The sequence below is a fragment of the Salvelinus namaycush genome, chromosome 2 (genome assembly GCF_016432855.1).
Source record: "Salvelinus namaycush isolate Seneca chromosome 2, SaNama_1.0, whole genome shotgun sequence".
NCBI classification, from domain to species: Eukaryota; Metazoa; Chordata; class Actinopteri; order Salmoniformes; family Salmonidae; genus Salvelinus; species Salvelinus namaycush.
This window is the reverse complement of record NC_052308.1, coordinates 23,280,378-23,308,280: the sequence shown is the minus strand read 5'-3', so window position 1 is coordinate 23,308,280 and position 27,903 is coordinate 23,280,378. Positions and strand designations below refer to the sequence as shown.

Sequence of the window (27,903 nt, the reverse complement as noted above, 5' to 3'; positions counted from 1 at the left end):
CAAACATCTGCAGATTTTGGATATCCTCTATCGTAACAAAGGTATCTAAAATGTCTTACATCTTTAAACCCATTATTATGCATTCTTTCATGTCCCTAGACTTAAGTATGGAAAATCATTCAAAGGACCAGTGAAATGCCATTTCAAAAGTAGCTAGTGATCAGGCCTTAGATTTGGAGTCCCAAGATTGAGCTGTTCATATTGACATAGGCCTACACAATACATTTTTGTATGGCTCTGATTACAACTTGCCAAATACAGTACACTGGAAATAATGATTATAGACTTCTGCCATGGCAGCAAGTGCTCAATTTCCCTAACCAATTGATTGTTCTTGTTGGCATGTAGTTAACAGAGAGAACAGTGCATCAACTTGTCCTCTACCAGTAGATGGCACTACCTGTGTTTATAAAATAACCTGCCAATTCTGTATGTTTGCCAATTCTTCAATGCAATTTCTGTAAATTAATACACCCATATAAATATCCAAAGGCATCTTGAATTCATTAGCAAATGTCATGTACTATAATCATTCTACAGGTGTGATAGCTTTTAATGTGGCAATAAAAACAAGTAAACTGTTTCTCTGAGTATTTATTCAGTAAAGATTCAAAGTGTAGAAAGGATGATACAACAGTGCTTTTTGATCAAACTATTTCATAAAAGTGATCATAACACCGTAAGTCCAGATTTCTTTTCATCTTTATTTTTCTAACCAAAAGAAATAGTTAACATTCAACACAAGTGCATACACTGCTGGTAGGAGATCGCCTCCAATTTGGATGGTATAGCACCGTTTTTCTCTATTTAGCAGCTATCAGGGATGCAGCTTTGTAGGATTCATGTAGTGACTACCTTTATATGAAAATTCAGTAGAGTGAAAAGATCTCTTCATTTGGCTCTCTAGCTAGCACAAGACCTACCTCTGTGTCCTCCAGGGCATTTGATCAAATTTACCTTTATTTTATAACATTTGCCAGTAATGATATTTCATATTATTACAGCTGAATGTTAAGCTTTTCCAAGAATACAGAAGCAGCATATTTTTTTATTCCTAGATATAGACCATCACAGGAGTGACTAATACACTGGCACCTTGTTTTGATCTCAACATCACAGCAGCTGGAAAGCTATAAGTGATGGGCAGACCAGTCATATAAATGCATGGACAGACTGAGTAAGGCAACGTTTGCGTGACAGGCTTCTTTTATGTTTGGGTTTGCAGATGAAGCCAGGGCAGTGTATTGATTCTGTCAGCTCTCTGCCAATATCTTTACTCTGGGGCAGTGTGGTTTTAGCATTGCTGTCTGCTAGTGCATTGTATTGTCTGTTGCGTATAGCTGAACTGTTAAGTGATCACCAACATTTATACAGAGCTAAATAAAACTAAAGGCTCAATTGCTTCTGGACTTACAGTGATTATAGAAGAAGAGTAAGAATTGGAGAAAAAAAATGTTTTACAGAGAAAAGAAAAATTCAAGGCAGTGAAGTACGGGTTGCTAAAAAAGTAAAAAATATCACAAAGCCAACAACAACATCTCCTAGACACTTGTCATTTTGTCCAGTCAACAAAACCCCTCTATAGTGCAGTTTGAATCATATACTGTACATCTCATTATCCCTCTCCCATCTTCCCTCACTCAAGTCAATTGTCCAGTCAGTGTGCGCCTCCTTTCTGTCTCAGTTTCACCGCCCTCTACATGCATCTTCCTATTCCCCACATGACCACAAAGAAGCATGAAGAAAGGCTTGAACACCACAGGACTCAATGGTGAGAAGTTCTTTCTTTAGAGGATGGCAGGGTGTGATGGTATAAGGGGGGGGGGGGGGGGGGTATTCACAGTTACAGTCCAACGGTCCAGCAACAATCACATCTGCTGTCATAATGAACACACCAGACCATGGCCATCTGTAAAGCCGGACAGCCAACCCATCCTTTACCCCTAGTACGTTTGGGCCACTCCATCAGACTTCAAGCAGCTCTATCCTCAGACGATCCCTGAAAACACGCGCACACACGCATTAGTACAATATTGTTCTGATTAAATTACATTTCCCATGAATACATGTCATATTAAGTGTCTTTAGAATCAGCACCGTTAACAGGTGGTAGGAAATCAGAGACTAAGTTATGTAACAGCCAACTCATAAAATACAATTTTCATGATTTATTCACATATATTAGCACTCTCTCTTAATCTATAATTCAATGGCCCAGACTCCAACTCTTCTAAAAATAGCTTCTTAATACACAGACCTTTGATTGTCTGTGAAAGCCACTCTGTATGAGTACCCACACTCCCTCCCCGGGTTTATTTTGTTCTTCAGAAATCACAGTAATAACTACAAACACATAACTGACATTTATTTCTTTAACGTAATTTTCACAGTTTACAAAGCCCTAAATAAATCATATCCAGTTTCAGAATAATATATAGCTACTGTAGAAATCAACAGTATAGTGTTTGACATTCTGTTATGGCCAAGGAGCAATATTAACCTTTGAAAAATAATCATCAGTCTCAAAGAGTCTGACAAGTAAACAACTGACCTAACATATACATTCCATGAAGGTATGGGGTGATCACAGATTGAGTCATTTTCAGTAGACAACGGTAACTGATAGAACTCACCTGGCCTCTGCCTGCTTCTCCCCAAAGGCCTGGCTGCTAACCGGCTGAGGGTGGTCATCCTCCCTCTCTGCCCAGTGACCATGTAGTCCTTCTGTCTCCACAGCTCTCCCTCTCTCCCCAGTCTCCTCTGGCTCTGTTGCACTCAGCAGTGGCTTCTGTGTGTCTGCGCCCCACCAGAATCCCAGCTGCCCTGAGTGGAGCTCCTTAGGTCCTTCATTAAGCTGCTTGTTCACCTCCTGCTCCACTAGTTTCCTATTAACCTCCTGGGGATTGATCAGTGCTTCAGAGTCTCTGTGGCCCTTTCCCTCCTCTCCCTCTACAGGTAGGCACTGGTAGCCCTCCAGCCATTTCAGTTGGCCGTTCTGGTGGATGTAGCGGCTGTCGCTGAACCAGCGGACCACCTCTGGATTTGGCAGGCCCGTCATGATACTCAGCTCCTCATACTGCTGGCTGCTGGGCCACCGTGTGCTGGTGAATGCCAGCCTCAAAAGGTGTACCTGCTGGGGGCTTTTCTTGGATGGGTGTGACAGGTCTGAGACATGTGTCTCAGACTTGAGCTCTGGAGGGAAGGCCTCTGAACCAGGTTTGGCAGCTGGATCACTCACCATGAGCCTCTGCAGGTTGATCTTGATGGGGTCAACTTTTAGTTCAGGGCAGGTTCTGTCTTCCCCAAAATGGTCTTCCTCTTTGATAAGCTGCCGCAGGACTGATATAGCTTTCATAGGAACCTCCTTGATGCATTTGCCATCCTTAATGATAGATATGCTGTTGCTGCTACTGCTGCTTTTGGTAATGACACTGATGCTGGTGTTTTCGTTTTGGGCTTTGCTGGCAAGGTTCAGGTTATTGACACTATCATTATTTCTAGTGCTGGAGTAGCCACTGCTAAAATTGCCATTGTTGGACTTGTGGATATTGTTGTTGTTACTGTCATCATCGTTCTTTGTTGATGTGTACTGATCCTGGTTAGCTGTGTTGCCATTGCTATGAATGTTATAGGCGATAACGTTAGATTTGCTGGTGTTACTCATGATCACTTTACCTTTGTTGCTGCTGTTGCTGAAGCCTTCCAAGACAGATGCAATGCTAATATGTCTGCTGCTTTGATTGTTTGGTTTGTCATGGCTGTCAGTGCTACAGTCATCTTTGTTGCCAATGTTGGAGGAGCAACTGACAATGCTGTTGCTGGAACTGATGTTGTTCATTGGTTTCCTAGTGCCATGGTCCCTGCTGTTACTACTGATGGAGGAGTTACTACTGATGCTGCTGCTACTACTGCAACTACTACTGTTACTGCTGCTGCTACTGCAACTACTACTGTTACTGCTGCTTCTGCCGCTGGTGCTAATGACACAACTGTTGCCCAGCCTCAGAGCAACAGTCTTGTCAGACTCTTGGCTGGCCACAGCAGTGGGGATAGTGTTCCTGGCCACTACCTGTGTTGTTCTGCTGACTACAGTCTGATATTTTGGGGGGATCATGGTTGGGGTAGCATAAGAGACCCTAGTGGTGACCGGGTGACCAGCGGCTGACATGCTAGCCGAAGTGGATATGACTCCAGTATGCCTGCTCACTACACTGCCATGGGTCACCTTGGCAGCCTGGTGGCTGGGGCCCACTGGAGCAGGCTGGGCATGGACAGTGTGATGGGTCACAATGTGATTTGTGTGCCGTTGCTTGGGGGGCTGTTTTTGGGGTGCTGCTCCTTGGAAGACCGTGTTGAACATCTTCCTCCTGGCCTCCTCTATCTCCTCGGGGGACCAGCTGATCCCCTGTTTGAGTCTCTGGGCAGTGAACCACAGTTTGATCTGCTCCTCTGGCCAATCAGAGACCACAGTCAGGTAGCAGAGCTCAGCTTTGGTCGGGTAGGGGAACTTACCAAAGGAAGTCTTGAGAAAGCTACTGGTGTCCATGGCAGAATCATAAGTGGGGATGCTGCTCAGGGGAATCATCACCTTTGGAAGGTTTTTGCTGGAATCCGAGGAGGAGAAGGTGGGAGAGCTGTGCTGGTGATAGGTTTGATTGGGCACTGTTGTTGTTATCACATGAGTGACAGGGTTTCTCAACATAGCAGCACCACCGGTCCCACTGAGAGACCCATTTTGTAGTTCAGGCACATTCGTCAACATGGTGGGGTCTGTCCGCTCCATTTTCTTCCCAGTGTCTTTCCTCCGCACCTCCACCGTGTGGGAGACCACAATCTTCTTGTGCTCTCCCTTGGCCTTCATCACCCTCACTATAGGTGTTTTAGTGAGGAAGATTGCAGTCTCGCGCGAGTCCTCCCCATTGGTCGTGAACAGGCTCTGCTCTACGGTGGTCGCACCATCTCTCTTCCTGACATGCAGGGAAGCGTAGACAGAGCCCCCTGACACCCCAGGGTGGGCTTTAGCATTGTGCAGAGCCAGGGCCTCAAACCTGACCACTGACACGCCACAGTTCAGGCAGGAGAAGCTGGGTTGGGCCCTGAAGTCTATGTGGCAGTTGTGTAGGTGGTCCAAAAAGTAGTTCAGCTCTCTGGACTCAAAGCGGCAGGGTGGGCAGCTGTATGTGCTACCTTTCTGCCATTTGTCGCCCCTTTCAGGTCTGGAGGAATCATGGGAGAAATGGCCTCTGTCTTCTCCAGATATACTGAGGATGCTGTCCTCTGGGATTGTGGGTAGGAGCTCAGGAAGGCAGCCAAGTATGATCTCCTCACGCATGTGTTTGCTTTTGGATGTGATCATACAGGGCACTGTTGACTTCCTCTTGCTGGCCATTGTAATATAGCTGTGTGCAGATGATGGGTGACTGACTGGTTGTCCCGTATGGTAACGGAGGGCGAGTGGTTTGTGGATAGGGCTGAGAGTTTAAGTGTCATGGGCCGGCCGCGATGACTTCACAGTGTTGCTTCATGTTTGCCCTCAGCTTCTGGGACTCCTCTCACACGATGAGTTAGGGTTAGACAGCTGTTTTAGCAGTTCACTGGGAACCTATAGGAGAGAAAACAGAACAAATATGTGATAAGGTAAATCATTCCTTATAAGAATAACACCACACACAATTGGTTAATTAGCTATTTAGTTATTTTTACACTGTCAGTAAAAAAAATGATGGTTGTATCCTATCCTTCTATATGGGTCCTTAACCCCCCACCCATACCATCAGCGAGTGTCTAATGAGCATCCTGATCATGTGCCTCATATTAATGCCAAACTCTGCCAACCTTGGATGAGAGCCACTGTTCACATTTGAGCCACTGTTCACATATTTATGACGTATGAGTGAAGTATGAGTGTTGGCACACACACACATCCATGCAGAGGCTTCATACCCATAGGGGATACAGGGGCATATGCACCCCCAGATCTGTCCGGTTTAAGAAAATATTTATTTAATTTAAAAGAATCTCTCTCTCTGTAATGCCTAGTGCATTCCCCAAGAGAGGACGGCTTTCACTTCAGCAGTAATAAATTCATGAACTTCTTTGAGGAAAAGATCATGATCATTAGAAAGCAAATTAAATCTGCGTATTCCTCAAAAGCTCAGTTGTCCTGAGTCTGCACAACTCTGCCAGGACCTAGGATCAAGAGAGACACTTAAGTGTTTTAGTACTATATCTCTTGACACAATGATGAAAATAATCATGGGCTCTAAACCTTCAAGCTGCATACTGGACCCTATTCCAACTAAACTACTGAAAGAGCTGCTTCCTGTGCTTGGCCCTCCTATGTTGAACAAAATAAACGGCTCTCTATCCACCGGATGTGTACCAAACTCACTAAAAGTGGCAGTAATAAAGCCTCTCTTGAAAAAGCCACACCTTGACCCAGAAAATATAAAAAACTATCGGCCTATATCGAATCTTCCATTCCTCTCTAAAATGTTTGAAAAAGCTGTTGCGCAGCAACTCAATGCCTTTCTGAAGACAAACAATGTATACGAAATGCTTCAGTCTGGTTTTAGACCCCATTATAGCACTGAGACTGCACTTGTGAAGATGGTAAATTACCTTTTAATGGCGTCAGACCGAGGCTCTGCATCTGTTCTCATGCTCCTAGACCTTAGTGCTGCTTTTGATACCATCGATCACCACCATCTTTTGGAGAGATTGGAAACCCAAATTGGTCTACACGGACAAGTTCTGGCCTGGTTTAGATCTTATCTGTCAGAAAGATATCAGTTTGTCTCTGTGAATGGTTTGTCCTCTGACAAATCAACTGTAAATTTTGGTGTTCCTCAAGGTTCCGTTTTAGGACCACTATTGTTTTCACTATATATTTTACCTCTTGGGGATGTCATTCGAAAACATAATGTTAACTTTCACTGCTATGCGGATGACACACAGCTGTACATTTCAATGAAACATGGTGAAGCCCCAAAATTGCCCTCGCTAGAAGCCTGTGTTTCAAACATAAGGAAGTGGATGGCTGCAAACTTTCTACTTTTAAACTCGGACAAAACAGAGATGCTTGTTCTAGGTCCCAAGAAACAAAGAGATCTTCTGTTGAATTTGACAATTAATCTTGATGGTTGTACAGTTGTCTCAAATAAAACTGTGAAGGACCTCGGCGTTACTCTGGACCCTGATCTCTCTTTTGACGAACATATCAGGACGGTTTCAAGGACAGCTTTTTTCCATCTATGTAACATTGGAAAAATCAGAAACTTTCTGTCCAAAAATGATGCAGAAAAATGTATCCATGCTTTTGTTCTAGGTTAGACTACTGCAATGCTCTACTTTCTGGCTACCCGGATAGAGCACTAAATAAACTTCAGTTAGTGCTAAATACGGCTGCTAGAATCCTGACTAGAACCAATTTTTAAAAATCATATTACTCCAGTACTAGCCTCCCTACACTGGCTTCCTGTTAAGGCAAGGGCTGATTTCAAGGTTTTACTGCTAACCTACAAAGCATTACATGGGCTTGCTCCTACCGATCTTTCCGATTTGGTCCTGCCGTACATACCTACACGTACGCTACGGTCACAAGACGCAGGCCTCCTAATTGTCCCTAGAATTTCTAAGCAAACAGCTGGAGGCAGGGATTTCTCCTATAGAGCTCCATTTTTATGGAATGGTCTGCCTACCCATGTGAGAGACGCAGACTCGGTCTCAACCTTTAAGTCTTTACAGAAGACTCATCTCTTCAGTAGGTCATATGATTGAGTGTAGTCTGGCCCAGGAGTGTGAAGGTGAACGGAAAAGCTCTGGAGCAACGAACCGCCCTTGCTGTCTCTGCCTGGCCGGTTCCCCTCTCTCCACTGGGATTCTCTGCCTCTAACCCTATTACAGGGGCTGAGTCACTGGCTTACTGGTGCTCTTCCATGCCGTCCCTAGGAGGGGTGCGTCACTTGAGTGGGTTGAGTCGCTGACGTGGTCTTCCTGTCTGGGTTGGCGCCCCCCCTTGGGTTGTGCCGTGGCGGAGATCTTTGTGGGCTATACTCGGCCTTGTCTCAGGATGGTAAGTTGGTGGTTGAAGATATCCCTCTAGTGGTGTGGGGGCTGTGCTTTGGCAAAGTGGGTGGGGTTATATCCTGCCTGTTTGGCCCTGTCCGGGGGTATCATCGGATGGGGCCACAGTGTCTCCTGACCTCTCCTGTCTCAGCCTCCAGTATTTATGCTGCAGTAGTTTATGTGTCAGGGGGATAGTTATATCTGGAGTATTTCTCCTGTCTTATCCGGTGTCCTGTGTGAATTTAAGTATGCTCTCTCTAATTCTCTCTTTCTTTCTCTCTCTCGGAGGACCTGAGCCCTAGGACCATGCCTCAGGACTACCTGGCATGATGACTCCTTGCTGTCCCCAGTCCACCTGGCCGTGCTGCTGCTCCAGTTTCAACTGTTCTGCCTGCGGCTATGGATACTGACCTGTTCACCGGACGTGCTACCTGTCCGAGACATGCTGTTTTCAACTCTCTAGAGACAGCAGGAGCGGTAGAGATACTCTCAATGATCGGCTATGAAAAGCCAACTGACATTTACTCCTGAGGTGCTGACTTGTTGCACCCTCGACAACTACTGTGATTATTATTATTTGACCATGCTGGTCGTTTATGAACATTTGAACATCTTGGCCATGTTCTGTTATAATCCCCAACCGGCACAGCCAGAAGAGGACTGGCCACCCCTCATAGCCTGGTTCCTCTCTACGTTTCTTCCTAGGTTTTGGCCTTTCTAGGGAGTTTTCCTAGCCACCGTGCTTCTACACCTACATTGCTTGCTGTTTGGGGTTTTAGGCTGGGTTTCTGTACAGCACTTTGATATATCAGCTGATGTATGAAGGGCTATATAAATACATTTGATTTGATTTAGTGCCATGGTCCCTACAGTCTGATATTTCAGGGGGATCGTGGTTGGGTTAGCCACCTAGCAATTTTATGAAGTTGGCTTTAGCTAGTCCAGATAGGTTCCCAACCTCATAACTACTTGCCAAGAAGCCATTTCAGGCTATCAATCAAGTTAGAGTAGCTAGCTTGTCCAACTACCTTAGCTGGCATGCCTGCTGCAAGGTTGGTAGACTTTAGAAAAGCAATCAATAACGAAATGTAATGAATAAGTTTATCAATCTTTTACCCAGATTTTTGCAGAGAAGCATATACAGTGGGGAGAGTATTTGTATTTGATACACTGCCGATTTTGCAGGTTTTCCTACTTACAAAGCATGTAGAGAGCTGTAATTTTTTATCATAGGTACACTTCAACTGTGAGAGACGAAATCTAAAACAAAAATCCAGAAAATCACATTGTATGATTTTTAAGTAATTAATTTACATTTTATTGCATGACATAAGTATTTGATCACCTACCAACCAGTAAAAATTCCGGCTCTCACAGACCTGTTCTTTTTTCTTTAAGAAGCCCTCCTGTTCTCCACTCATTACCTGTATTAACTGCACCTGTTTGAACTCGTTACCTGTATAAAAGACACCTGTCCACACACTCAATCAAACAGACTCCAACCTCTCCACAATGGCCAAGACCAGAGAGCTGTGTAAGGACATCAGGGATAAAATTGTAGACCTGCACAAGGCTGGGATGGGCTACAGGACAATAGGCAAGCAGCTTGGTGAGAAGGCAACAACTGTTGGAGCAATTATTAGAAAATGGAAGAAGTTCAAGATGACGGTCAATCACCCTCGGTCTGGGGCTCCATGCAAGATTTCACCTCATGGGGCATCAATGATCATGAGGAAGGTGAGGGATCAGCCCAGAACTACACGGCAGGACCTGGTCAATGACCTGAAGAGAGCTGGGACCACAGTCTCAAAGAAAACCATTAGTAACACACTACGCCGTCATGGATTAAAATCCTGCAGCGCACGCAAGGTCCCCCTGCTCAAGCCAGCGCATGTCCAGGCCCGTCTGAAGTTTGCCAATGACCATCTGGATGATCCAAAGGAGGAATGGGAGAAGGTCATGTGGTCTGATGAGACAAATATAGAGCTTTTTGGTCTAAACTCCACTCGCTGTGTTTGGAGGAAGAAGAAGGATGAGTACAACCCCAAGAACACCATCCCAACCGTGAAGCATGGAGGTGGAAACATCATTCTTTGGGGATGCTTTTCTGCAAAGGGGACAGGACGACTGCACCGTATTGAGGGGAGGATGGATGGGGCCATGTATCGCGAGATCTTGTCCAACAACCTCCTTCCCTCAGTAAGAGCATTGAAGATGGGTCGTGGCTGGGTCTTCCAGCATGACAACGACCCGAAACACACAGCCAGGGCAACTAAGGAGTGGCTCCGTAAGAAGCATCTCAAGGTCCTGGAGTGGCCTAGCCAGTCTCCAGACCTGAACCCAATAGAAAATCTTTGGAGGGAGCTGAAAGTCCGTATTGCCCAGCGACAGCCCCAAAACCTGAAGGATCTGGAGAAGGTCTGTATGGAGGTGTGGGCCAAAATCCCTGCTGCAGTGTGTGCAAACCTGGTCAAGAACTACAGGAAACGTATGATCTCTGTAATTGCAAACAAAGGTTTCTGTACCAAATATTAAGTTCTGCTTTTCTGATGTATCAAATACTTATGTCATGCAATAAAATGCAAATTAATTACTTAAAAATCATACAATGTGATTTTCTGGATTTTTGTTTTAGATTCCGTCTCTCACAGTTGAAGTGTACCTATGATAAAAATTACAGACCTCTACATGCTTTGTAAGTAGGAAAACCTGCAAAATCGGCAGTATCAAATACTTGTTCTCCCCACTGTATATATAGATATATATATATATATATAGATATATATATATATATATATACACACACATGTTTTACATGTACGAACCACCAGTCGGGAGGATACAGACAGCTCAATAAGTATGCATTGAATTAAGCATAATGATTATGGCTCTAGATTGCAGGAAAAAGCTATTTCAGGTGTTTGAAAAATGCTAAATTCTCCAACTTCCGGACCCGGGGGCCTATCCCCCTTCCAGACCAACCCCCAGCCATCCTCATGTACTTTGTGCCCCCTCAGATTTTTGGGGTGCATGCCTATCCATCCATGAATACCCCCTTTGTACTGTAAAACACTCACGCATGACGTTCCTCACAATTGCTTAAAATGTCACATATGCACGCACACCCCTTAATGCAGTTTGAAACCTTTTCAGGACACAGGTCAGTGATTTCCGCTTATTCTGTTTTTACAGTTATGTAGCTAAATATCTCATAATGATTGTTTCTCTGGGCACTCTATCATATGCAACAACATTCTGAGCACAAAAACAGAATCGGAAAGTGAGAACACGAATCGGCTTCTCTTACTCGCTGCACTCTTGGTGAACCCTACCCTCCCCACACATATTTTTTCTCTCTCTCTATCTTTCTGTCTCTCCCTCTCTCTGACTCTCTTGCTGTGAATTTGTTGATGTGTGATGTGGTGTCGAAAACTGCTCTTTATTCATCTAGTTCTCACAGAGATATCATGATGCTTTGGTAGATAGACATGTGTAAGCTCTCTTTAGCGAATGTTCATCATCATCCTCATCAGTGCCGCTCTCAGTACTTAAAAGTATTTATTACAAGGAGTGTTATTACTTTATATATTACAATAGAGCCCACTGCTCAGTATGCAGAATGCGCACACTATTACGTTATTGAAATCTTAAGTCAAATGATTTACAGTCATCCACATTCTCTTGAACATGGCTACACTCCTAAAACAAAACAATATGTCTTCAGCCAGTGAAACTGAATGGAGTCACATGTATGCATTCACCATGGCCTGCTGGTCAGTAAATAATTTTTTTTACCTGTTCCAGAATTTAAAATCCCAAATGACTGCCCACAATACATGCTGATCCCAGATGGGCCGTGACGTCCTTTTTGTAACTGCCTCTTTATTTCTAATGACGGCTCCCTTTCAACAACAAAAAAAAACACCCCAAAAAACTAGGTCACCAGCCTCTTATGCAGTAATCCCGGTTTGCTGCATCCAGACGTGGGCATTTGCTGTATGTTTAGCCAGCGGAGAGGTCATGATACAGCACACAATTAACCCCTGACAGCAGGTTTAGTGAGTGCATTCCATTGAGATGAAGGCTATAGCTCTCATGCGAGAGTCTGGTCTTCTCATGCTCATCTAATAAAATGTGATGCTATGGTTTTAGTATAGTGTGGACAGTGGACGGGCAGCCAATGAAGTTAAGTTACTGGTTATGATACCGTAGTTAAAGAAAAAATCCACTAAAAACAATGTTTTGGTGTGTTTTTCATTAGTCCACTGTTGATACTGTCCCAAAATGGCAGCCAAGCACGAGTGCTCAGTGTAGTATCCTTTTAGGACACGTGTGAGTTCGCTAATTCCATTCAAAAAGTTTCCTAAAGTAGCCGGTCTAGACTCCATCTCTTAATGACAAATAATATAACAAAATTGTAAAAATATAAGAAAATTATGATGATCAGCATATGTGCGAGGAATGACAACAGGTGTCAGTTTTTTAGTTTCTTTCCTCTCGTTATCATTAATGGGGATGCAACTGAAGCAAACATAGCTCGATTGAATCTTGTTGGCTAATATTTTCAGTATCATTAATTCTCTCTCATTACGGAGTCTTCTCTAGCCACTATGAACAACATGATCTTGCATTGACTGCAGCAGGTTGTAACGGTGTTGTTTATTGTTGTTCTTAAAATTCAAACTATATATTGCGCAAAATTTGCAAGCACCACATGTTCCATAACGTTGTCATGGAAAATGTGAATGTTGTTTCCAACTACCAATCAGCAACTGCGCCATAAATCCGGCTCTATATTGAACGTTGAGATTGCCGAAAGCAAATGACAAGAGTGGCAAGGAGTAGAATGTTAGCTAAAAAGACCGGTAACCAGACTAAAAGAGACTGGTACTGATCCTGCGTTCAAAACAACTGGGAACCCGGAAATCTCCGACTTGGAATTCCGAATTCCAAGTCGGAAACTCAGGCATCTTTCTAGAGCTCTTGCTTTCCGACTTGAAGATCACTGAGGTCATGATTTGACCTTGATCTTTTCCAAGTTCCCAGTTGTCTTGAAAGCACCATCAGACTAGCCATGTGGCAAGTGACGAATGGTGCTTTCAAGACAACTGGGAACTCTGAAAAAAAACAAGGTTGAATCATGACCTCAGTGATCTTCCGGTCAGAAAATCAGAGCTCTAGAAAGATGCCAGATTTTCCAACTTGAGGGGCTTCCCAAAATGTATAGTGGCACAGCCTTAGACCACTGCGCCACTAAAGATTCTGGGTTCGAGTCCAGGCTCTGTCGCAGCCGGCCGCGACCGGGAGATCCATGGGACGGCGCACAATTGGCCCAGCGTCGTCTGGGTTAGGGGAGGGTTTGGCCGGCAGAGATGTCCTTGTCCCATCGCGCACTAGCGACTCCTGTGGCGGGCCGGGCGCAGTGCACGCTGACACGGTCGCCAGGTGTACGGTGATTTTTCCGACACATTGGTGTGGCTGGCTTCCGGGTTAAGTGGGCATTGTGTCAAGAAGCATTGAGGCTTGGTTGGGTTGGGTTTCGGAGGACACACGGCTCTCGACCTTCGCCTCTCCCGAGTCCGTACGGGAGTTGCAGCAATGAGACAAGACTGTAACTACTAATTGGATACCACGAAATTGGGGAGAAAAAGGGGTAAGAAAATACAAAGGCCATGCCATTTAAAAAAAAGACCATGTGATGGAAAATAATGTTATCTGAGCACTAATAGGTTATTTGATGTAGCCTGTGTGGATGTGGTCCAGGACAGGAGTACTGTGCTGAGCAATATCCTAGTGGCAAGACAGCCGTTGCCCTGGTATCTCTCCTCCTAAAACATCAAATTTCCTGCATGACAAACCAAAGACAGGCCAAAAGTTGAGCAAGGGTACATAAAGAACCAGGTCACCTTTCAAAAGAATGGGGTGCATTATCTAGCGAGTAAGAGGTGCGATCAGACACAAGACAAGGGCTTCCCAGACAGGGACTGGAGCCAATGAATTGTGCACTTTGAAAAGAGGGGCCTCGTGTTTCAGCGCTGAAGGAGACGACTCAGACGAGCACCATCTCCTGGTGTGTCATATGTCCCGATACTGGCACTGGCTCTATGGCTGAGATTAAAAGAGTTTAATCTCCGTAGACCTGGGGAGTACTGATCTGAACTGAGGCAAAGTGACAGAGCTCTCAGACAAGCTCTTAGAACACCTCCGCTCACTCTTCACAAGCAAAGTCCTCGTATTACCTTGTGTGCTCAACTCAGCCAGCATGATTTAATTTCAAGAGACTACTTCATGTTTGGCTTTTTAGAATAAAATGTTAAGAAAAAATGTGGCTTCATATCTAGAAGGGGTGTAAAGTGGTACACATTCAATAAAATAGCCCATAGGCACTCGCACTGTTGACATTTGCAAACAGATTGGTATTTGCAATGCCATGTCGCTGGTCACATGACTGAGGAGTGAGGGGACAGAAGAACGACATAGGGAAAGCAGACCCAGACAGACAGCTGGGTGATTATGACAGAGAAAGTGTTTTAGTATTCCACTTCCTCCAATACACGCACACAACACACACCCTTCTTGCCTGTTCTCTTCAACATCGTTTTACACCAAAGCTTTCAGAAATATTTCTCTTTAAACTCAACTGCCAGTAAACAGTCTGTGGTGCTGCAGTCACACAAGGGCTGATGAGAAATCTTGGCTGTTTTATGACAACATTTGTTTTCCATATATTATCATTTCAGTGATCCATGGCTGTCTTGAAAGTCTGACAGACTCAGCCTGCTTCCCTGGTTTTGAGTTGAAAATCAACAGAAACAGTGCCTGGCATAAGTGGGTGTGGGACAGACAAAACAGTTCCTGATAGACACACCTAAACAATAGGAGAAATCTGTTTAGGGGTACATCTTCTGCCAAATGTTCATTAAATAGATTAAAGTCATGTGAGTGGATCAACTGGACATCCAAATATAAGTCAGAAACAGATAGCAATTACTTCCCTGAACAAGGAAGATGTTGGGAACAATGGCGCCTCATTTATAAGAGAAAAGTGATCCAGCACTGGGAACCTTATTTAGACGACTGTCCGTCAACTTGCCATTGTTCAATTTCCTGCATGTCTGGATGTCTGCTGTGTCTATTATGATTTCTGTATCTAGTAATGTGTGTTTGACAATGGCTGCGACTTAGTTTGCACATCATAATTAAAGTGTATTCTCATGGGTTAGTGTTTGTATGTCCATAATATCCACATTAACTACAGAGTTGTAAGCTCCACAAGTGGTTAACCCAGTGTATCCGTCTTCAGCATCTGGTCGTTTGTATGCCCCTTAATTCTGTGTTTGACTGTGTCTTCATGGCGTGTGTGTGTGTGTGTCTGTCTGTTCTATGTATTTATGTGTGTACCAGTATATGACTAAGGGTGTGTGAACGTGTGAATGCCTGCTGAGAGACGCAGGTGTTGTCAACCGTCTCCTCCTCACCCCCCTTACCTCCATGACTGCAGCCCGGTCCGCTGGGAGACCAGTCGGCGGTGCCACTCATGTGTTAACATTGCCATAGCAACCCCTCTCTTCTCCTTGCCCACCACACCACACACAGAGGAGTCTCTCGACTACACCCACCACACATCCAGACGCATTTACACACACACACACATACACACATAAATGAGCACCTTTTATGCCAGGCAAAGGACAAAGTTAAGCCTCCTGCTGTGCCATCTTTGAAAATGCCAGTCTTGGCTTAGCTGTTCCAGACCATTGGGGTTGGGTGGGTCAGTGGTAAAGACACCTTCTCACAATGACAATACAAAAATACCTGCTCGACTGCACAGTCCACTCTACTGATTAAGTGTTTGTGACAGTCCTTTCATAAAAGACAAATGAGGGATATATACATTGCAAAGGACATCCTGTCAGTGTTGTCTTGTAAAATTGGTACAGAGGTCTGAGGACTGAGGTATTGTAATACAGTATAATGTACACTGCCAAAGCATCTCTTGTTCTGTTCAAATGCATTTTCATGTCATCCACCACAATCTTATATTGTTCACCAAAGCCTTCCTCTATGGCCTGGCTGAATGACAGACCAAAAATGTGTGAAAACATCCTGAGTAATGAGAGCCTATTTCTGTGTTTTTTTAATGAATAAATCTCCTTCAGTTCTGTATCTTGGACTCCATGCCATTGATATGGCAACTTAAAAAGAAAAACGAAGAAAAATGGCAGCGTATCGCGCATTGTACTGTCCAACCTAAAATGGCTGACATCACAGCCTCTTGTAAGTGCCAGAGCTTGGCAAATGCCAGCTCCTGCTGACCAAACCTTTCTTGCACGGGACAGAGAAAGTGGCAGGGGCTCTCTCCTCTCTAGCCCCCAGTTTTTTTCTTCCACGAGTGCAGAGAAGTTTCTTTTGGTTGGAACTGAGCAAACATGCTGTCTCAGGGAGGCTTTCGATCGCTTTGTGCCTCGATACTCCTAAGACAAAAGCAATACCATACGATGAATAGGAGAGAATAAGAGCAAACCCATACAGAGTGGTATAGACTTTCAGACTAACAAAACAAAGCTCTCTAAGTAGTATGCTTATGGGACTGTTTTTGTGAGGAGGGGGAAGTATGCTGTTATCACGAATATGGTTGTTTGTACGGAACTGCTGGGAAATAGATCTGGTTGGCATTAGATAGCTGATTTTCCTCTCTGAACTCGAGGAATGTTATACACTCGATGTCAGCTAAAACTGCAAATCACGACCATATGACCTCCTTGATGGTGCTCTGGCAATGACTATACGGCACAGTGAAACCTAAGCCACAGACATGAAAATATTATCTGACTGGTGTCGATAGACATCAGAACATTTAATCCTCAAAGCGGTATATTCGTACAGTAACTAAGGAGTGGCATTCAATTATGTTTTTGTAGAGTGGGGTGGGCACTCTCTGCCCATTACACAGTGTCTGTGTATACAAACACTCTCTGTTATGGCCATAACCAAAACTGTGAGCTGTTCCTAATTGCAGGGAGTCCTGATAAAAGGCAATATGCCGGGCCTCATTAGAACAGTTCCGAGAAGGGAGATGGAAGAACGTTCCCAGGGATCCACAAAAGGGAATTGACATTCCCCCAGTGTAACCGCCTAGAAGAGTGCAAACCTCTACACAGACACATTCACTGGACCAGGCTGAACCTAGCTAGCCTAGAGGAGCCAAGCTATGGGAGCCAAGCTATGGGAGCTAGCTTGTCTAGCTTTGTATTAGTCAGTAAGGAGAGACGTCTGCCAAGCATAGTAGCAGAATGAGGCTCTTTTACGAACTTCATGCATCTATGTATTTTGAGGGGGCAATAATGGTCAAATTAGGTGTCTGCATATTCATTCTAGTTTAATAACCTTAAATTATATTTCATTTACCACTGGTAGCATGACATGCTCCTTCAGTTCCAATGGGCATGATGCCCCTGGCTCATTGCATGTGCATGAATCACTCACACATTTCCCCTGATTAGATGGTTGAATATTTAAACCAATAGTTTCCAGATGAATATTTTGTGCTGCTCATTCAAGAGGTAGAATACCATCTTATGGTCCAATATAAAGTTGTAGGCATGATGGCCAGCTAAGAGACAACAAAAATTTGATTTTACAGGGTCAATTAATTGGCTACACATGAATAATGTGCGAGTCCTGTCTGTTTTAGTGAGATTGGAATCGTGAGGAAAAGTTTACAGTGTGCAATATCCTGACAGTTTGACACACATTAAAAAAGACAGATGAAAACATGATGACAGCTTCCAAAATGCAGTTGATTGTCGAGCTCTAAGCATCAACGCAAGGCGGTAACAGGTGGTAAAACAAAACAATTGTTCAATACATAGGCTAAAACAACAATGTCTGCAATGAAACATCATACATTAGCCTACTGAACTGATTAATTGAAAGGCTGGATTAACGTCGCTTTAAAATTCATAGATTAAAAAGGAAGACATTTTGGGTAGTAAATCCAGCCGGACGTCTGGGTCTAAATTAGACTACCAGACATCACATCCAATAAGATTATGTATTCGTTATATAAAAAGTCCTTAGAACTTGGATACTGAAATAGTCAGCACTGACTCGCTCAAAAAGCAGGGGAAATATTCAGCGTTGTGCAATAAATTAATCAGAAACGTCACATTGTAGCGTGCGAGAGGGCAAGTACAACGTTGAGTAGACTACATTCTTGAAACTGTAACAAAAAGTCAAGTTAACCCTTTCACTCCAGTAGCCTGTTGGCAAACATTGGCTCGGTGTTTGGGCTATTTGCGACTATCTTCAACTCATACTGTAACGTTAGAATGAAACATATTCCCAAAAATCCTAACTCGGCACCCCCCACCTACTGTCGCCATTTTATATATTGGCGACTTCATATATACTGCCTAGACTACAGCACCAGATACAATTCAATAGCCAGTAAACTATCTGTGATTATACAAAAATAATTCGAGCTATTCTATTGTAGGCTACAAGGAAAAGGGACCTTACCTTGATAGTTCGACCGGGGTAAAATGGAATACGACATTAATATAGAAATTAATAATATTAGATTAGCGCCGTTCGTTGCGCTTTGAGAGGAGGGGGGTGGGTCCTCTCCTCAGTTGAACCCGATCAACTGGCGTGAACCCGTCCGACAGTGACCACAGCAAGGTACATTACCTCTCCTAGCACACTGTATGGACAGAAAACAACTATGCTCCGCGGCCGGACGAGGTAGCCAAAAATTATACGGAGTGTATTTCCTATGAACACGTGATTCAGAGCGTCACCCAACATCCTAAACCCTTTCATCTAAATTTTGGAGAAGGGCGGGGGTTGGACGGTGAATGTATAGAGAGATACGCTCTAACGAAGCGAAAGTGTTGGACACGAACCACGGTCGGTCATAGTTTTGATGTCTTAATTAGCCTATGCCTATTGAAAACTGAAGAGTGTATTTGAGAATTTGCCAAAGATGTGGCTTAATAATTTTGACGTCCTTTCCTATCAGAAAAGGTCTTACCTGCCACATAATGAAAGCAGTCTAGCCTAATGAATACCTATAGGCTACATAATAATTGGGTAACTCTGTTTTGCCAATTTAACGTGTGTTAAGGCGCCTCGTCTGTCTAACCACAGGAACGTTGAGAGTGAGATTGTCCCTGAATATCAAAAAGGCCTGCTCAGCGTAATGAATAGTGCGCGTAAAGGGCTGGATAGCTCTTGCCACAAATATGTCGCGCCGACGCGCCATATCCTATTTCTATTTACATTTTCCAGCTTTACTGACTCAAGCTTCATCGAGGGACAATCCATCTGAGGTCATAGCTAGCTAGCTTCACTGGTCCATTAAACAAATAAGGTATACCAAAGACTAGGCTCTTACTCCTTGGTTGGTTATACAGTACGTGTGCGTAAAAAGAAGGCACAATTTGTGGCAATATGGGGACATTGACTCCATCATTTGCATTGCCAGATGATAATTATTATTTTGATTGCCAACAACAATATGTTTAATCTTTTGAATTCAATACAGGAATACATAGACCGTATCAATCACTTTAAATCATGCTGGGCTGGTGCTATTTTTTAAATATTAGGAATCAATGTCATGATAAATCAGCCAATTAGACGTGTTATTTTATCATCATATGATATAGCTTATTTCAGACCAGGCCTATACCCAAAGGTCTACCGTGAACCTTCATCGTGTCTGTAAAAATGTACATGGTCTTACTCCTTGGTTATAGACTTGTGGTAAAAACAGAAGGTTCCAATATGTGGCATTGGGACATTGCGTCCATCATTTGAATTGCAAGGTTAATTATTAATTTTATTGCCAACTAAGTTACACTGTTTAAACGTTTGAATTATTAGGCATAAACTACACATACATGATCTATACCACGATACCACAACTAACATAACTTGATAACACACATGATTAATGATTAAGTGGTCTCCTTTTAAATATTAGGGACATAAATGTCACCAGTCAGATAATTAGGCTTGTGCTTAGTTTTATAATCATATGATATAGCCTACTCCTTCCGTGATTTTTCGTAGTGTCAAAATGTACAGTAGTTCTACAGTAGGCTAGTCCGGGCATTTGAGGTCGTGACTTCAGAGTGGATACTGGATAGGGTTTGTTTGCCTCCAAATTCAAACTGCTGGCCAATGAGCGAGCGCTTATAGCGGAGTGACAGGTCTAAAGCGCAGGCTTGTGTACACGATTCTGGTTCCTAACTTTCGAGTAGCCAATGCCGACTACGGATGGGCTGGAACTGAGCAAATTGCAAAATACAAATTTGCTTCTTCTGGCTAGGCTACATTATATCACGCGTATCAGAGGGACACTGAATTGAATAGTTACTGTCTATTCTAAATAGTTCACCTAACGTTATGGCTCTATCGCAATGTTTGGAAGATTCACCTGTGAGGTGGCCGTCAAGAAAACAGGGAAATGATTTGAATGTAAAGGAGTTATACAACGAAAGGCACCGACTGGCGTTAGAGGAACTTATTTCAGGTGGAGTTGATTCGTTTTTGGGATTTCTAAGAAAAGAGAGAATTCCGAACTTTCTCTCGGATGACGAGATCAGACGCATTGGCCGTGCTGCGGTGGTTCCACGCTGTGTGTCCCTCCACGCAGAGGACGTGATTTTTGAACAGTCGGTAAGCAGCTCCATGGACTGCTCCTCCGTCACTTACTTCCCGGAGGTCTCGGACGTGGAGCCACCACTGTTGGAAATCGGCTGGCCCGCCTTTACATCGGGCTCTTACCGAGGAGTCACTCGTGCTGTCGCCCACTTCCAACCCAGTTATGGAGAATGCATCTATAGTTGCAAGGAAGCTGCGAGAAGAATGATTCAAAGTGCCAAGGAGGTAAAACATTAACAAAACACTAAAATGGTCACCTAGGTGAGCACAGTAAAATCAACTAAATTGTTGAGCTTAGTCGGCTCTGTAGACTACAGTGTTTAATGTGTGCATTTATTTTATTGAACCTTTTATTTAACTAGGCAAGTCAGTTAAGAACAAATTCTTATTTACAATGACGGCCTTATTGATATAGATTGTTTCAGGACTAGGCCTATAGCCTATGGAAAGAACCATTTTGCTATTTTACTCAATTTTGTACACCTCAGATGTACAATTCAAACGATACCAGCCACGTATTGATTGTTTGATTTGAGTCAGTCAGTCAATCGGCTCCTGACCCTGGGTGTGTCTGTTTACTCAAACGTGACCATCCAAAGCATCCACTCAATCACTGACTGATGGTATTCTAGGCCTTTATACAGTGCATTCGGAATGTATTCAGACGTTGACTTTTTACACATTTTCTTACGTTACGGCCTTATTCTAAAATCGATTACATTGCCCCCCCCCCCCCCCCCCCCCCCATCAATCTGCACTCAATACCCCATAATGACAAAGCAAAAACTGGTTTTTATACATTTTTTTGAAATGTATAGAAAAGCAACAACTGAAATATTACATTTACATAAGTATTCAGACCCTTTACACAGTACTTTGTTAAAGCACCTTTGCAGCGATTACAGCCTTGAGTCTTGTTGGGTATGACGCTTGGCACACCTGTATTTGGGGAGTTTCTCCCATTCTTCTCTGCAGAGCCTCTCAAGCTCTGTCAGGTTGGATGGGGAGTGTTGCTGCACAGCTATTTTCAGGTCTCTCCAGAGATGTTTTATCAGGTTCAAGTTTGGGCCACTCAAGGACATTCAGAGACTTGTCCCGAAGCCACTCCTGCGTTGTCTTGGCTGTGTGCTTAGGGTCATTGAGGTCCTGAGCGCTCTGGAGCAGGTTTTCATCAAGGTTCTGTCTGTATTTTGCTCCGTTTAACTTTTCCTCCATCCCGACTAGTCTCCCAGTCCCTGCCGCTGAAAAACATCCCCACAGCATGATGCACCATAGGGATGGTGGCAGGTTTCCTCAAGATGTGACACTTGGCGTTCAGGCCAGAAAATCTTGTTTCTCATGGTCTGAGAGTCCTTTAGGTGCCTTTTGGCTAACTCCAAGCGGGTTGTAATATACCATTTACTGAGGAGTGACTTCAATTTGGCCACTCTACCATAAAGTCCTGATTGGTGGAGTGCTACACATATGGTTCTCCCATCTCAACAGAGGACCTCTAGGGTTCTGTTAGCTCAGTTTGGCCGGGGGGGGCAGCTCTAGGAAGAGTGGCCGTCTTTTCACTTTGTCATTATGGGGTATTGTCTGTAGATTGAGGGGAAAAATATTTAATCAATTTTAGAATAAGGCTGTAATGTAACGAAAAGGGGAAGCGGTCTGAATACTTTCCGAATACACTACATCTTTCTGAGGTCTGGATGAACCTTTATACTGTGATGCTCTTCTCAATACTCATATTTAAAGTACTGTTGCATTTTCTTATAATTCACAGATAGTCTTTTTGAAAACTATATCACCTAATGTGAGGAGCACAAGATACTTGAAAGGTCAGAGGAAAGAAAGACACCTGTTAGTCACATGTTCAAACTCAACACATTTCTCGACGTGTTTGGAACTGTCAGTTTAATGCAGTTTCCTTACCATCCTGATGAGTTATCGTTCCAGAATGGAGAGATTGATGAAAAGCTTCAACTCCAAGTCTGGTTCAGAGGAGCGCCTACAGTAATAGTACATTTAATGAATGTGTCTGAACATGCTTTTCACATGTAATAGTGTTGGTGTGCACTTTTCTTAATGCTTATCCTTGTGTGTCATCTTCCTCTGTGTGCAGGTGAGCTGTAGGTTGGTTTACAGCTAAGTGGGAGAAATCAGAGTTGAGTTACATCTTTGTATTTACAGGGAATTTAATTACTCTCTGCTTCAGGCCTTATAGTTGATCAGCATCAGTTTCAGAATAACAATTTAGGAAATGCCCCAAATGGCCCTTGATCTGTAAGCTATTGAGTTATTGTTGATTGTCCAGATTGTCCATGTCATAGAAACACATTTGTTTGCAGTCCAAGCATTAAAGATGATTGCCATGGCAACATACCACAGTTGACTGCAGGGAGGCTTATCTAGATACACGACAGAGAGAGTGTGGCCAATAGAGGAGCCGGCTTAGTGTTTACTCCTTCTTAATGTTTGATTAAGACCTGGTTTGTGGGCACAAGCATGCATAAGAGCCCGTTTAGAGTGACCCTAAATAGTAAGGCAGAAGAGCAGCCTCTTTTAAATTGTAAACTGGGCCTATATCAATTGTGCTTTGACTAACAAATGATTTGATTTACCATTACAGGTGATCGCCATAGTGACAGACTCTCTGACAGACCTGGACATCTTTAAGGATCTCCAGGAGGCGTGCACACAGCGCAGAGTTCCAGTCTACATCCTGCTGGACTGGTCCTGTGTGCCGGCATTCCTCAAAATGTGCAACAACATCAATGTGCGCCTGGACGATCTTAAGGTATATGTTGTTATGACTCCACCTGTGTGTCATGTCTTATCGCCAATAAGCTGATATTTTATTACTGATTTAGAAGCATGATAATTCAGTATTTCATACTGTTTTTGTTTCATTCCTCAACAAAGCAAATGCGAGTGCGGACCATAACTGGTGGTACATACTTCATGAGGTCAGGGGCCAAGATTACTGGGAAGGTTCATGAACGGTTTATGTTGATTGATGGGAACAGAGTGACTACAGGCTCCTACAGGTAAAGACTTCTTGCTTTACTACCACATAATTATATGCAGTATAGCATTGAAAAATGTCCCAGTTTTTTTACAAGACCCCCGAGCAAAAAGCCTATAAAACACTCAATACTTTCAACTTGTATGAACCTAGCTGCTGTAAGTGACTTTGCCATCCTTATTTGACTGATATGGGGTATACAACTGTAAAGCCCTTTGCTTACATTCTTAGGTTCAATTGGACTGATGGGAAACTAAACAGCAGCAACATGATCGAGTTGTCTGGCCAGATCACTGAGAACTTTGATGAGGAGTTCCGGATTCTTTACGCCCAGTCCATGCCTGTTATTACCAGGGGCCCAGCCAGTGCACGAAACAGTGGCATCTACGACCACCTCATCAAACACCCCGTCACCTCATCCCCTCAGCCGGCCAAAGAGAGGTCCCCAGTCAAGCCTGTCTGTCTGGAAGTATTGGGGAAAACTGCCTGTCTGACCAGCACACCCAGCCGGGCCCAGGCTGTGGCAGTGCCGCCCTCCAGAGAAATGACTGGGAAGAGCAGCCCGGTGTCGGCCTCCTCCACTATAGGGGAAGACTGGATGGAGCAGCAACACATGCAGGAGGTCCTAGCTGGAAGTGCTGCCCAGTGCCTGCCCACAGGTGACCCTGCCACGGTCACATCAGCAGTGGATGTGCAGGTCACACCCTCCGTCCCTACCTGCTGCCATGTCTCCACCCAGACCAGCTGCCCTGCGGTGGACCTTGGAGTGCAGACTGATCTGACTCAGTACACTAAGCACCTCTCCCCCAACAAGGCTACATTTACTCCCATTACCAGCACCACTACCCAGACCAACAACATTCAGAGTGAAGCTGCCTCCTCAGATTCTGTCTCTACCTCCCCCAGGCAGCACCTCGCCCCCCATGGGGTGGACCGTCGCCCTGCAATCCGTCACTGTACTGCACCCCCCGATGGGAACCTGAGGGAGTGCTTCCGCAAGCTGACCAAAGAGCGTCAGTATCACTACTCCACCATCCGCTCCAAGCTGGAGCACATGGTGACCATGCTGTCCCACCGCCGTGAGCTGGTGGACCTCACCAACATGGCCCTGGGGCCCGGGCTGCACAGAGCATGCAATGCCCAGAAAGAGCGGAGACAATGGCAGAGGCAGGGGCATAACCCTGACCTGCTGATGGACAGTGTGGGCATGGGCACATGGCCAAGGGCTAGATGTTTACACTAACAGGACTTACAGGGCTGCAGGGGCTTGAAGGTGGAGGGTGTTGTTGAAACCGCTCTGTGTTTCGTAGGTATACACTACTTGAAACAAATGGGTTTAAAGAGCAATATGAAATATGAGAATTAGTCTTCCTTAGTGTTTAGAATTTGAAAGTATGTGTCACTGTGTCTGTGTTGTGATGCAGCCTTCTTCCTATTTTTATTGTGAATCTCCCTTTTCTTTGACCCCTGTTTGAACATTTCTACTTTAGAAACTGATGTCAAATGGCAGTAGACAGGCGATGGATATACTGTTTTTGCCTTGACTATTTTTGCTACAAAATTTAATGTTTTTAAGCATAGACATTGTGCAGTAAGACACAATCTATATATAGTTTTGATGATTAAAAAATATATATATTGAAACAATAAGATTGTCCAAAGATTTATTTGAGAAATACTGTAATTGCAATTCATAAATTGATATTTGATGAACATTTTAGATGAGACATTTTGTCTGTAACTAACATTTTATTAATCAGCATTCTAACATGGAGGCTTGTTAGATTCCAATTTTGAGTAAATAACTCACGGACACTAGAGAAGCTTAACCAAGTTTAATTCTTCCCAAAGAGTCGTTACAGCGGTAATTCAGACCAAAACTTTTTTCACACAAGCACTGATATTTAACCCTTTCTCCTAGGCTGAGTCTCCTCTGCAACTGAACAGCCAATGCATCCCTGTTGCTAGACAGGACCTTAGTGATTTCTGTTCTTCCTCACTTCATCTAACCTGACCTCTACCCCAAAGTGTTCACTCCTCCCCAACTCCAAGGCTGCCATGGTTATTGATACCAGACGGTGTCTCTTCTCCACCCAGAGGATACCTGATGGCTAACAATAACATATCCTGACATAATTATACATCACCCTCTTTCCCTCAGTGACATTGTTAGGTTCTAAGCTCTCCACCCGTCTCCCCTACACATTCCCAAAGCCATCTCACTCCTACAGATAACCATTAACTTCTGATGTTAAACCCCAGTCTCTATCATCCCGCAGATACCATACTTCTGATCTATCATGTCTCTAGTACAGCAATGTTAAGTTTACCCAGAATCCAACAAACTAAATCTGAGTACTGAGAAAGCAGTTACGTGATATCAATTGATGTACTTTATTGCTGACACTTAAAATAAAGGAGTACTTCATGTATCTTTTTTCATCTATCACTTTTTTTATTACATGTACACTCTCCCAACCTCACAATGAGTACTTGGAACCAGTGACCGTGTGTCCTGAAGCCCAATGCTTAAACATGCTGATCGTTGTATTATGAGACGTGATCACTATGGAGATCTTCTTTAAATGAATGATAATGTTGAGGGCAATAGCTTTTTGAGTCTCATTCATAAGAATATTGTGTTTATATTGTTATGTTATTGAATAATTGGCTAATAACTATTGTATAACATTGTGCCACTTGCCTCAGTTTAACATCTGGGTATTTGTGGGCCACTTTGCAAGGGAAATCATCTCTCTTCACTCTGTAGCCTTTGCTTTACATGTGGTAGACGTTCATCTAGCCAATATTTTCATAGAATATGTCAAGGGAAGCTGAGCAGCAGCACAAATGGAGTAATACAATAACAATATACACATTAGACTAATGTATTTCCGGTATGTGTTGGTTATCTCCTATGACATTATATGTAAGGCCTTGTACTATACTGCTATAGTTCATAGCGTCATCTGGGTTTGGCAAGAACATGTTGTTTTTCTCTCATCTGAGCACAAAGGTCCTTCGATGATCAAGCCAATGTCTTGGCTCCTTTGAAAAATGCCCTCATAAATGTGTTACTCAGAGTTTTGTGAGCAATATTAACCCAGAGGGGAGGGACACAGTGACTGGTAGTATAGATTAAACTTTGTCCCAAGTTTGAAGTCTGAAGTTAGGAGTCACTTCACTATAAACCAGTTTATTGATTGGAATGTCCCTTGGTATACCACATTTTTATAAAAAATAATTATTTGTAAATATTTTTTATATAGTTCATTCAATTGTACAAAAGGAAAACATTGGATGGTTACCTAGAAGTATGATAACACCCCCGCTGAAGGCCAGAGGTAGTAGTGCTTCATTATTGTGTGATCTGTAGCTAACATTATCACTTTAGGGCCACTGCCTCATAATTATAATCTCCATAAAATGTGATCATATTATTGAAGTAATAACAATGAAAAATACATTAACAGAAACATGTTTTTTATTTTAATGACGTTATCAGAAGCCAGCAGGCTCAATTTATGTTCCCAAAATAAGGCAGGCATTTTACCAACTCTCTTTCAGACTTGTATATCCCCACAGGGCAGCATATTAGAACCCACTGTATTCATGTATTCTAGTAGTGCAACCTAAGGGAACTGATCTGTGAGTAAATGCACTGGTTGTATTGTGAGGTAAAATGAGATTCTAATTAAGTGCTGTAAGGCTGTTTCTACAAAGGTAGCCCAATTCTGATATTTTTTTCACTAATTAGTCTTGACCAATCCCATCAGGTCTTATCCCATCAGGTCTTTTCACATCAGCTCATTTTCAGAGCTGATCTGATTGGTCAAAAGACCAATTAGTGAAAAAGATCAGAATTGGGCTGCCTGTATAAACGCAGCCTAAGACAACAAGTGTGTTTGTAATGAAAGAAGCCACAGGGGTTCCATAACATTGCACTCTTTTTTTCTATTAGGTTTTTCACTCATTTGTAAATAGTGTGTGTCACAGGAGGCTGCTGAGGGGAGAACGGCACATAATAATAGCCGGAACGGAGCACATGGAATGGAATCAAACACCTGGAAACCATGTGTTTGTATTTGATACCTTTCAACTAATTCCGCTCCAGTCATTACCACAAGCCCGTCCTCCCCAATTAAGGTGCCACCAAC

General features: G+C 43.5%; 2 protein-coding genes across 2 annotated transcripts; one reads left to right on the top strand and one right to left on the bottom strand.

Moving 5' to 3' along the window:
* Positions 1-578: 578 nt before the first annotated feature.
* Positions 579-18,786, bottom strand: LOC120060278 (zinc fingers and homeoboxes protein 3-like). Its single transcript, XM_039009463.1, has 3 exons — positions 18,589-18,786; positions 2,634-5,602; positions 579-1,999 (listed from the first exon to the last, which is right to left on the bottom strand). The coding sequence occupies exons 2-3, from the start codon at positions 5,387-5,389 to the stop codon at positions 1,966-1,968; spliced, it is 2,790 nt and encodes a 929-aa protein (XP_038865391.1). The 5' UTR covers positions 5,390-5,602; positions 18,589-18,786; the 3' UTR covers positions 579-1,965.
* On the top strand, positions 18,775-26,168 carry LOC120060286 (protein FAM83D-like). Its single transcript, XM_039009475.1, has 4 exons — positions 18,775-20,964; positions 23,351-23,518; positions 23,644-23,768; positions 23,978-26,168. The coding sequence occupies exons 1-4, from the start codon at positions 20,482-20,484 to the stop codon at positions 24,987-24,989; spliced, it is 1,788 nt and encodes a 595-aa protein (XP_038865403.1). The 5' UTR covers positions 18,775-20,481; the 3' UTR covers positions 24,990-26,168.
* The last annotated feature ends 1,735 nt before the right edge of the window (positions 26,169-27,903 follow it).